This window comes from Typopeltis vanoorti, chromosome 23, assembly GCF_054136105.1.
Source record: "Typopeltis vanoorti isolate ZY-2024b chromosome 23, IOZ_Tvanoo_1.0, whole genome shotgun sequence".
In the NCBI taxonomy this organism is placed as follows: Eukaryota; Metazoa; Arthropoda; class Arachnida; order Uropygi; family Thelyphonidae; genus Typopeltis; species Typopeltis vanoorti.
Genome location: NC_143571.1, coordinates 5,257,749 through 5,270,526, shown reverse-complemented (window position 1 = coordinate 5,270,526; position 12,778 = coordinate 5,257,749). Strand labels below are relative to the sequence as shown.

The 12,778-nt window shown below is 35.7% G+C and overlaps 1 protein-coding gene across 1 annotated transcript in view; it reads right to left on the bottom strand.

Annotated features, from left to right (window-relative positions):
• Arc42 (Activator-recruited cofactor subunit 42) overlaps nucleotides 1-12,778 on the bottom strand; it is a 164,307-nt gene that overhangs the window by 11,139 nt on the left and 140,390 nt on the right. The window contains exon 10 of the mRNA XM_090412720.1: nucleotides 10,265-10,321. Coding sequence (XP_090268846.1) covers nucleotides 10,265-10,321 — 57 coding nt within the window. The remainder of the gene's footprint in view (nucleotides 1-10,264; nucleotides 10,322-12,778) is intronic.

The following is a 12,778-nucleotide window of genomic DNA, read 5'->3' as shown; positions in this document are numbered from 1 at the left end:
GGTTGGAAAGATCTGAATTCGAATCCCATCTAGGATGCAAAAGAACCTTTATTAGGGCATTTCAACTGAAAGTGAATTAGCGAGTCTCATATGGAGATGGCAGAGGTTATCCTCACAAAAACTTAGATTTTTCATCCTACAATCTGGTAAACTGTCCAGAAGAGGACATGCAAAATATTTTACACAGAAAGAATACTTAAAGGCATAGGGCTAACTACCTTATTCTTGAATTATATTTACAAAATCCAAGGATACTTCAAAGGTTGTGGGTGCTAAGGTGCCTGCCTTTTAAAATTAGGAATGCACCAAATATTCAGTATTCAGTCGCTTCAGTGTGTTTTTCAGATAATTGGCTTTGGCCAAATCAGAAGAAAGATCCAATATTCAGCCAGCCAAAGCAGAAAAATTCCTGTTATATGCAACATAATCAGGAAAAGCCTCACCTTATCTTGCACAACCATTAAAAGAGAAGGCTTTCAAAGGCTAATGAGTAAACTTATTCTGCATTACAATTTCTCAGAAAATTTCTTTTGGTCCTAGATACAAGCATATTCCATGAAATTTTGTTTCAGAAGTCAGAAATATTTATAGAGACCAACATATGCTACTCCAAAAAATGCTGAAAAATTAATTATCATATTATAAAATATAATTAATTAAAATAAAATATAAAAATCAATATAATCATTTTGATTATTAGATCCATAATTACTCTATATTTCATAATTTAAAATAAGTTCCATTAATATTTTTGTTATTTGAAGAAATAAGTGATTATTTCTGATTTTTATGCTGTATTATTTGTTCTCTATGAAATTAAATGATAGTTTTATTAAATGGAAATGGAGGAAATTATGGATCCATCTATATTTTATAGCCAAATATAGACAGAAAGTGAAATTTCGAAAATTTACATTGGAGCTATGAGATCAAGACTGAAATCCAAATTACCTTGGCTTGCACTATTTAAAGCACAAACGTTGCACCCACAACCCGTATATTCACCATTTATTAATACAGAAAGTATGTTTTACTAGCCTGAAAGTGTTTCAGGCTTCAAACTGACCAAGTTCAAAAAAACTTACAAGCAGAAATGAAAACAAATGCTCATTTAATGCTTAACAAAGCTATGTCAGAAAGTTAAATTCATCATAAGTGAGTGCATTATAAAATAATATAATATAAAGTTAAATTCATCATAAGTGAGTGCATTATAAAATAATATACAGAGCTTTGAATCATGTATTTATCTTATATAGGAAACATTACAGATATGTGTATATTTTATAGTAAAACGTGGAAAAAAAGTAGGAAATGCAGAAAAATTTTCTTTCTTTCAAAAATTTAGTAGAAAGCTTATGAGAAGATTATATTCTTACAAACTCTATGGTAAACTTTCAAAACTTTTAAGTTTCTTTCTACATTTGGCTACAGAATATGAATGGATCCATAATATCCTCCACTTCAAAATTTCAATTATTTCAAATTGGAACATCTCAGCTCTATACTTAAAATTTTGAAAGATATTATATTTAGGGAAAGCAAAATTTTATTTTATCTTTTTATCAAAGCAGATCCTAAAAATCTTCATTTTGGCAATGTAAAATAAACAGAAATAGGAGATATTAAAAACACATGTTTATATCGTGGTTGAATATATATTATGCATAAAAACTTGGCATTCTTGGCATACGCTTCTTAAGGAAAAATTCTTCAGTAGTGCACGAAATATGGATTGATCTGTTTATTTTATGACACTGAAATAAATACATTAAGGCTTTTCTTTGATAATTACTCTTAAGCACCAACTGCTCTTCACTTATGAAAAACACTATTCTCTGAATTGTGTTTTTCAGAATTATTTTGGTACTGAATGAAGGTTCTTGTCATTTTAAGATTTATGCCTGATCTCCGATGAGAACCAACAGTTCATCAGTAAATTTCAAACTGAATATTTGGTATTCAGTGCTAGAGACAAATACTGCTTTGGTGCATTCCTAGTTAAAATTGTGTTTTGTTGACGATAAAAACAAAACTGATGGCAATTTCAGATCAAACAAAGTAAAATTAGTAGAAAATGACTATATTTACCTTAGACAGCTTTAAAGAAGAATACAAAAGAAATAAATTTCCTATATATGTTTAATAAAGGCATTTAATAACATTATTCAAGTGTTTATAAGACAATGGCATGTTGCTTCAAAGAGAAGAATACCCCATGTAACAAAAAAGAAGGATAGAATTAGAGAAATGATGGAGAAGAGGATATTTTGAAGTATTGTAAAGCATGTAAATAGAGATGGGTTGGCAATATTAGCAGACTAACAAATATGCAGGCAAAATTCAGTAATCAGTGGATATCAAGAGAAGGAAAGTCTACCAAAGAAAAAGATGAAAGGATTATCTACAAAAGTTTGACATGAGATGGTAGACCTTAGTTAGTTCAAGACAACAAAGAACTGGAAAGTTAGTGGGGGGGGGGCTATATCCAGCAGTACATTGAAAGAAGAAGAAAACTGAAAACAAAATGAGAAAAATTACTAGCAAGATAGATAAAACAATTTTGAAATATGTTGAAAATCAGTCTTCTATCAAATCCTAGTACCGAGCCCTGTGGGACCCCACTTGTAACCCCTCTGCCTCCTTGAAACTGCTCCACCACACACTACTCTCTCTGATACCTATCAGACAGCCAATCCTGAATCCAGTTGACCAATCTGACATCCAGACCCATGTGCTGCAACTTAAATATCATAAGTTTAATGAAGCATATAAGGTATATTTACTTCATTAAGCAAAATAATCACAGAAAGATTTTAAAAAGTATTAAACTATACTTTTCGAAGAACAATCAGGATTTAGAATAGCAAATCTTGTACAGACAATGTATTTATAACAAGGCCTTATTTGTTTTCTGGAGGGGCATTTTGAACAGCAATGCATCTCCCTATTGCATCCCAAATATGTTCTATTAAGTTGAGATCTGGAGAGTGTGCTGGCCACTCGATTCAATTAATATTCTCAGTCTCCAGAAGTATTTTCACTGCTCATATAAAATGTGGTGTGGCACTGTCATCCATAAAAACTAATTCTTCACCTACAGCACCAAGGATCAATTGAATATGGTGTTGAAGAACTTTTCTGCAATATCATTCGCCAGTCATAATCCTTTTTCCAGCACCTGTAGCTCGATGCATCCATTAGGCATAATGCCTCCATACACCATAACCCCATCACTGTCATATCTATCCCTTTCAAGAACATTCTCACAATGGTAAGCAATACCACTTAAATGCCAAGATTCAAGTGTTGTCTAGAATCAAAGGAAAGACTAAAACGACTCTCATCTGTAAAGAGTACATTAGCCCATTGGTGTCTTGTCCAATTTTTATAGATACAACATCACTGAAAACATGCTCTACAATGAGTTGTGGATAAAGGGATGAAGATTACAGGCCTTGGTCATATAGGACTACTTTTCGCAGACCTGCCATGGTGCGTCCATCACATCCATGTTTACACTAACATACTGTAATATCCCCATATCCAATCTGCATCAAACCACAAAAGAAAAAATACAAAAAAGAATACAAGCAACATCAGCAAAAATACAAACAAGAATACAAGCAACATGCAAAAATCCAATCAGGTTCTAATGCTCAGAAACTATCTATAACAGGGGTGGGCAACTTTTTTAAGTGTGCATGCCAAAATCGGCAAATCTTAGATGCAAAATATTCTCATGTGCCAACCAAAATTTTGGGGAACATATATCATTATGTTCCCCATTATGCTGAACAACCGGCTTCAGCACCAAATCCACTGATTGGATTTTGGTGTGTAATGGTGAATCCAAGTCTCATTCATAGTAATAAATCGATGCACAAAATCAGTTTTATTCTTGTTAAAATGCTCCAAGAACTGTTCAGAGATTTTCATGCAAGTGCATTTTTGATCTGCTGTGAGCAAGCACGGCACCCATCTTGCGCAAAGCATTTTCATTTGCAATTCTTCATGCAAAATATATCCTACACATTCTTTTGAAATGCCTATAGTCTCAACAATTTCACCAACTTTGACTTGCTGGTCATCCAATACCATATCATGCACTTGATCAATGATTTCTGGTGTTGTTACACTACTTTTTGGATGTCCACGTGGATCATCTTCAAGGCTGGTAGAGCCATGTTAAAACTCGGCAGTCCATTTCTTAATTGTCGAAAACAAAGGAGAAGAGTGCCGATAAACTTTTATGAACTTCAAATGAATTTCTTTTGGCATTAAACCTTCTTTTACAAAGAATTTTATAACTGCATGATACTCAATTTTATCTATTTCAAGGGATTAGGACAACACTTTTGCTTCAGACAGCTAAAACAAACTACTTGATAGAATGACTTGCAATTTCACATTAATGCTTATGACAGATGTACCAACTTAGAAAAAAAAAATCATGCCGATAGTGTTGCCATCTATGGTCAAGGCCAAGAACTTTTCAGATCACTCTCGTATATAACAAGAGGATACATGAGGATTAAAGCAGGGTCTTAGATTTGATTATCTCATCAGAAGATATTATTATAAACGAGGTGTCAAATCTTCCTCTAGTTGATGAATGTGGCCATGAAGTGATAAATTGGGCAGTGGCCAGCCATATGAGGTCTCTTGTGAGAAAGGGTAACATGTGAAACTCTAAGGCAGGTGATTATGACAAATTCAGGAGATGCTTTGCAGCTATATCACAGAATGAGGAATTTGATCTGAATGAAATCAATACGAGGCTAATCTTCTTGAATGGCAGTCAGTCTCAAGTAGAGTAATGTGGGCAAATATGAGAATGGGGAACTGGACAATGAGACTTATTTGTGCCTATGGTCCCACAGAAGGTTCTACTAAGGTAGAAGTGGAGGAATTTTTTGAGGCTTTAGAAAAAGCAACTGACACAATGAAAAAGGAAAAGTTGGTCCTTGTTGGGGATCTAAATAGTAGACTAGGAAATGATTGTGAGACATACAAAAATATTTTGGGAAAATTTGGAGAAAAGAGCAAAGCTAATAATAATGGCAAATATCTGTTGGATTTCTGCTCAGGACATGGACTGGTTATTACTAACACCATGTTCCATAAAAATGTGCACAAATTCACATGGAGAGAAGAGGCTAGGAATAAGAAAAGTCTCATTGACTATGTTATTGTTGATAGTGATGTTTTCTCCCTGGTGCAGGACACCAGAGTGTACAGAGGATTTGAAATTGGAAGTGATCACTATTTAGTCTTGAGCAGGATAAAATTGAATTTCATATCGAAAAGAATAACATGTAAGAAAGTTTTAAAGCGAATAAAAGTTGAGCAGCTCTCAGATGTGAACTGTAGACTAAAATACAGAAATATTATTGAAAAGAAAATGAAAGAGTTTGAGAACAGGAATCAAACCTTGGAGATTCAGTGGCAAACTCTGAAGGAAACATTGATTGATTCTGCCAGAGAGGCATGTGGTGAGGTTGTGTGCAAGGATAAAAAAATCAGAACTCCCTGGTGGACACATGAAGTTAAAGAGGCAGTGAAGGAAAAGAAGAAAGCATATCAAAAGTTCCTGGCAAATAAGTCAGCTTTTACTCTTACAGAATACAGAGACAAATGTAAGAAAGCTAAACAGTGTGTAAAACTAGCTAAACAAAAGTCATGGGAGGACTTTGGCAAGAATATAGAAAATAAATATCAAGAAGGTGGCAAAATATTCTGGAGGTTGTTGAAGAAGCTTAGGAATGGAGGAAAGAGTGCTCTAAAAGGAATTAGAGATGATAAAGGTGAAATGAAAACAGGAGAAAAAGATATCCTTGAAGTATGGAGTAATTACTTTGAAAAACTGCTAAATGAAACAAGCAGTGATGACAGCACAGTGATAAAAAACACTGACCAGGCATGCAGTCAGGAATACATATCCATACTTGAAGTAGAAAAAGCCATCAAAGGCTTGAAATGTGGAAAGGCAGCAGGAATAGATGATATTCGACCAGAAATGCTGAAGTATGGTGGTATAAGAGTCTTACAGTGGCTGCACTGCATAGTTCAGAAAGCCTGGACAGAGGGACGAATTCCCGATGATTGGAGTAGAACTCTCATAGTACCTATATATAAAAAGGGAAATAAAGCTGAATGTGAGAATTACAGAGGTATTTCCCTACTGAGTGTTCCTGGCAAGATCTATGCAAGTATACTTGAGAAACGGTTGAGAAGAATTGTGGAAGAAAAGCTTGGTGAAGAACAAGCTGGATTCAGGCCAAATAGAGGCTGTCAGGATCAGATCTTCACTTTACGACAAATAGTCGAGAAAGCATGGGAATATAACAAAGATCTGTATTTAAGTTTTGTCGATTTGGAAAAGGCATATGACAAGGTGCCAAGAGAGAAGCTATTCAATACGCTGCAGTTATATGGTGTCAATGGGGCATTATATCAAGCAATACTTAGTCTTTATTTGAGTTGTGAGTCAGCAGTTAGAATTGAAGGAAGTACAGGAAGATGGTTTAATGTTAAATCTGGTGTGAGACAAGGATGTACATTATCCCCTCTGTTATTCATTATCTGTATGGATCACATTATGAAGGAATGTGGTATTAAACCTGATATCAAAATTGGAGACGTTAATGTCAGCTCTTTGCTTTATGCGGATGATGTTATACTTCTAAATAAATCCGCTACAAGTCTGCAAGATTCTCTGACTAAATTGAGTAGCTGTTGTAATAGATATGGTATGAAGGTCAGCAATAAAAAGACAAAGACAATGAAAATAGGCAGAATCATTGAAAATGTCAACTGTGTTGTGAATGGAGAACCTGTGGAACAAGTAAAACATTTCAGCTACTTAGGCACAATTTTTACTGAAGATGGTAAACTAAATATAGAAATAGACAAAAGAATCAGCAAAGCTGGTATCGTGGGAAGTCAATTGAATAAATTCATATGGAATAAGAAAGAAATTAGTCGGAACACTAAATTAGCTGTATACAAGACTGTGTTCAAACCAATTTTAACTTATGGATCTGAGAGCTGGATCAGAAGTAAAACACTTGACCAAAGACTAGAGACCGCAGATATGAGAGTCCTGAGAAAGATTAGAGGCGTGAACAGATGGCATCAATGGCAATATCATATTAAAAATGAGGATATTAGGAAAGAACTTGACATTGTCAGCATCCAGGAATGCGTTAGCAGAGCTAATCTCAGATGGTATGGTCACTTAAATAGAATGGGAGAGGAAAGATTAGCAAAACAAGTGTTCTCTGCCAGGTTGGCAGGAAAACGACCCAGAGGAAGACCAAGATATAGGTGGATTGATACGGTACAAAGTGCCTTAGACGATAGAAATATAAGATCTGATAATGTTGGAGTCTTGACAAGTAACAGACTGATTTGGAGGAAAATTGTAGATAGGAAGTTAGTAATGATGTAATTTTTTCATGTAGTACTGTCATATCCTGTACACCCCTTGAGGGTACATGGCAGGAATTTGATGATGATGATGATGATAATGTTGGAGTCTTGACAAGTAACAGACTGATTTGGAGGAAAATTGTAGATAGGAAGTTAGTAATGATGTAATTTTTTCATGTAGTACTGTCATATCCTGTACACCCCTTGAGGGTACATACCAGGAATTTGATGATGATGATGATGATGATGATGAAATCAATACTCAATCAATGCATGATCAATACTCGGGAACTATCTGGCAGAGGCATGACCTGTGTATTCCAAATGTCAGGAGATTAAATAAAGTAGGTGTAAAATGGATTACTGAAGAAATCAAGCATGCAATCTGAAAGAAACACACATTGTGAAGGCAGCACAAATGAGGCTAAAAGAAATCAGGGAATTTTTTAATATGTGACCAGTACAAGGAAGAATGATTACAGAAGGATGATACTGGTCAGTGATAATGGTAGAATGATGTAGTAGAGATGTTAAATGAGTAAGTCATTAAAGTATTCCAGTGAATGTAACATAATGAAGAACTTGAGAGTAGTGGTAATGGAAGAGCAGCTGTATTGACGTTAATGGTAAATGATGTTAATAAGGCTGTAGGACTTGATGGTATATTACCATATGTCCTGAGGAAATGTTCCAGGGAATATTTAACTTACCTTTTTAATATGAGTCTTAGACTGGTGAAAGTTCCAAAAGAGCAGAAAGAAGGCAAAATTGTTTCACTTCATAAAGTGGATAATAAGACAAAAGCTTCGAATTATATGCCAGTCTGCTTGTCTGGAATTCTGGTCAAGGCATCAGAGAGCCAACTGAGGATCAGGATTTAGAAATGGCTTGGCAGCAGAATTCTCTTTGATGGACAGCATGGATTTGCTAAAGGAAGACTGTGCTGTAGCAATCTGCTTACATATTGTAACAAAGTGAGAAATGCATTGGATGATGTGGATGCATGCATATTTAGATTTTGCAAAGGCCTTTGATAAATTGCCACATAACAAGATGCAATTAAACTGGACTGATGGGATTGAATGGTAGATTAGTGCATTGAACTGGAGATTGGCTGTTACATTCTGCTGTATATATCAGCAGACTGTATATGGGGGAGTGATATCTAAAAAAAGGAGAGTCGCTAGTGGTGTGCCCCACTGTTCTGTTTTTGGGTCACTGTGGTTTAATATGTATGCAAGTGACACTGGGAAGGGCTTGACTGGTATGAGTGGTTTTGCAGATGATGCAAAGTAGGGGAGAGCTATGAAGAGCAGACAGGATGTTGTAGCCTAGCAAATAGGCATGAATAGACTGGATGAAATGGCAAGTGTGTGTGGGGATATCAGTTCAATGTGGCAAAGCATAGGATTTTAAAATTTGGGAAGCAAAGATGGGATGCAGAGTGGAAGAGATTAAAGATCTGGGAGTGATGGTGCATAAGAACCTATAAGTTCAGGGAGTGATAGTGCATAGGAACCTGAAAGTTCAGGGACATTTCGCTAAAATTGTGGCAATGATGCAGAGAACACTGACATGTAGAAGTATGGATGTTATGATTCCATTGTACAAAGCCTTGATCAGACCACATATGAATTACTGTGCACAGATTTCATCGCCTGGTCTTCCAAAGGATGATGAGTTATTGGAGAGGATCCAGAAACAATTCACTAAGTCTGTTTTGGGTTTCTGAAATGTTAAGTATGAGGGCAAATTCAGAGAATGCAAACTGCAGAGCATGGTGGATAGAATGAAGAGATGGGACATGATCAGGACATATAAGTTGGTAAGGGAAAATTACCAGACTAACGTACATGAGATTTTTCATGAAATGGCTGGAGACAGGAGGCAAACAAGAGGCTATCCCTGGAAGCTGTATAAGGAGGAGTAGTTTTTTTGCATGGAAAGTGGGTGGTGATTGGGATGCACTGCCTGAAAGTGTGGTAAGTGCAGAGATAGGGAATGCGTTTAATTCACGGTATGATGAGATGCGCGAGAGAGTGAGACTTCCCATGATGAGTCTCTTGACTCCATGGAAATCTGATGATGATAATAATAGACATATATTTTAAAATTAACAGATTTATTAACATACAGTGAAGGTGATTATTAGGATAGAACCATTTCCAGTAAGCTTAACTAACCAAATATTAACCACCTAACTGGCCTTGATGTGTTTACACATCTAAAATCACATGGATGCAAAAGAGCCCAAGGAAGCAAAAAACATTCGAATGCCATTGAAATAACATGGAAGGAGTATCAATCAAATAATATATTTGATCCATATGCACGTTTGTGTGGTTAAAGCTATATTTTTTTCATAGCAGATAGTTATGCAAAGGAAGTACAATTAACAGTACAATGTCAAAATCTGATGGAAATCTGATGATGATAATAATAGACATATATTTTAAAATTAACAGATTTATTAACATACAGTGAAGGTGATTATTAGGATAGAACCATTTCCAGTAAGCTTAACTAACCAAATATTAACCACCTAACTGGCCTCGATGTGTTTACACATCTAAAATCACATGGATGCAAAAGAGCCCAAGGAAGCAAAAAACATTCGAATGCCATTGAAATAACATGGAAGGAGTATCAATCAAATAATATATTTGATCCATATGCACGTTTGTGTGGTTAAAGCTATATTTTTTTCATAGCAGATAGTTATGCAAAGCAAAAACTGGCAATAAGAAATGTCTTTAAACTTTAAGATCAAATCAGAATGTAATTATGCAATTTATAAAATATATTTTATTAAACGTTTGTTATATTTCACCTGGTGAGAAGCAAAGGTTGCTGCCTCTGAAGCTGCTAACTTTGCCATAGCTGCTTCCTGTAATATAAACAAACTAGAAATTAGCATAATTATGAAAATAAAACCAAAATAAATGTTTTAAGTGAATTCTTTTAACTACTCTGTTAACTGTATTTCATTATGAATTATAAAATAAACAGGAAGTACAATTAACAGTACAATGTCAAAATACTGTTATACACCGGTGTGCAAAACCTAAGGACGAACACCATTGCTGAAGCTTATAACTGCAAATTCAGATGAATCAGCTTGTGACAATTTCGAGTAGAAAGAGAGTACACGTTCAGATTTTCGAATTGCATGCAAAAGGGTAATGTGGGAAGATAAAAGGCTGCACTAAGCAAATTGTGATTGAAGGAAGTTCTTTTCGCGAAGGAATAAAGTTGCAAACTTGGATGTCTTGTAACATCTCAAGGACTCATGTACATGATTTCACACAGGGGAAAGCTGTATAACTGAGATGAGACCTCCACATAGCCTTTAAAGGAATGCGGAGAACCGACCAGGGCTTCTGACCTAATTTCTAATCCTCACCTTCTCGTGGTGCACCCTGTTGGGTATCTACTTGGATACTGAACGGACGAGGATGGGCTGGCAATTTGGGATTTAGCCGACCAAATTGTATTCTTATTGGTTAAACCTAAATATAGAATGATGGTACAACATGACAAAACTTCATGCCGGCTGGGGTGTCGCCCGGTTAAACAAGGCCCCCATTATTTACGCCAGGGAACCAGGGCGAAAACAACGGGAGCTAGCTGAGGAATTAGATAAGTACCAGATCGACATAATAGAGGTGACTGAAACAAAAAAGACCAAAACTGGTGAGATCTTTCTGAGCAATAAATACAAAATGCTATATTCAGGCAATGACAATCAAGGAAAAGAAGGAGTAGCCATAGTATTTAACACAAAATACGAGGCTAATCTTCTTGAATGGCAGTCAGTCTCAAGTAGAAGAATGTGGGCAAATATGAGAATGGGGAACTGGACAATGAGACTTATTTGTGCCTATGGTCCCACAGAAGGTTCTACTAAGGTAGAAGTGGAGGAATTTTTTGAGGCTTTAGAAAAAGCATCTGACACAATGAAAAATGAAAAGTTGGTCCTTGTTAGGGATCTAAATAGCAGAGTAGGAAATGATTGTGAGACATACAAAAAATATTTTGGGAAAATTTGGATAAAAGAGCAAAGCTAATAATAATGGCAAATATCTGTTGGATTTCTGCTCAGGACATGGACTGGTTATTACTAACACCATGTTCCAACATAAAAATGTGCACAAATTCACATGGAGAGAAGAGGCTAGGAATAAGAAAAGTCTCATTGACTATGTTATTGTTGCTAGTGATGCTTTCTCCCTGGTGCAGGACACCAGAGTGTACAGAGGATTTGAAATTGGAAGTGATCACTATTTAGTCTTGAGCAGGATAAAATTGAATTTCATATTGAAAAGAATAACATGTAAGAAAGTTTTAAAGCGAATAAAAGTTGAGCAGCTCTCAGATGTGAATTGTAGACTAAAATACACAAAGATTATTGAAGAAAAAATGAAAGAGTTTGAGAACAGGAATCAAACCTTGGAGATTCAGTGGTGGCAAACTCTGAAGAAAACATTGATTGATTCTGCCAGAGAGGCATGTGGTGAGGTTGTCTGTAAGGATAAAAAATTCAGAACTCCCTGGTGGACACAGGAAGTTAAAGAGGCAGTGAAGGAAAAGAAAAAAGCATATCAAAAGTTCCTGTCAAATAAGTCAGCTTGTGCTCTTAGAGAATATAGAGACAAATGCAAGAATGCTAAACACTGTGTAAAACTAGCTAAACAAAAGTCATGGGAGGACTTTGGCAAGAATATAGAAAATAAATATCAAGAAGGTGGCAAAATATTCTGGAGGTTGTTGAAGAAGCTTAAGAATCGAGGAAAGAGTGCTGTAAAAGGAGTTAGAGATGATAACGGTGACATGAAAATGGGAGAAAAAGATATCCCTGAAGTATGGAGTAATTACTTTGAAAAACTGCTAAATGAAACAAGCAGTGATGACAGCACAGTGGTAAAAAACACTGACCAGGCACAGTCAGGAATACATATCCATACTTGAAGTAGAAAAAGCTCAAAGGCTTGAAATGTGGAAAGGCAGCAGGAGTAGATAGATGATATTCGACCAGAAATGCTGAAGTATGGTTGTATAAGAGTCTTACAGTGGCTGCACTGCATAGTTCAGAAAGCCTGGACAGAGGGACGAATACCTGATGATTGGAGTAGAGCTCTCATAGTACCTATATATAAAAAGGGAAATAAAACTGCATGTGAGAATTACAGAGGTATTTCCCTACTGAGTGTTCCTGGCAAGATCTATGCAAGTATACTTAAGAAACGGTTGAGAAGAATTGTGAAAGAAAAGATTGGTGAAGAACAAGCTGGATTCAGTCCAAATAGAGGCTGTCAGGATCAGATCTTCACTTTATGACAAATAG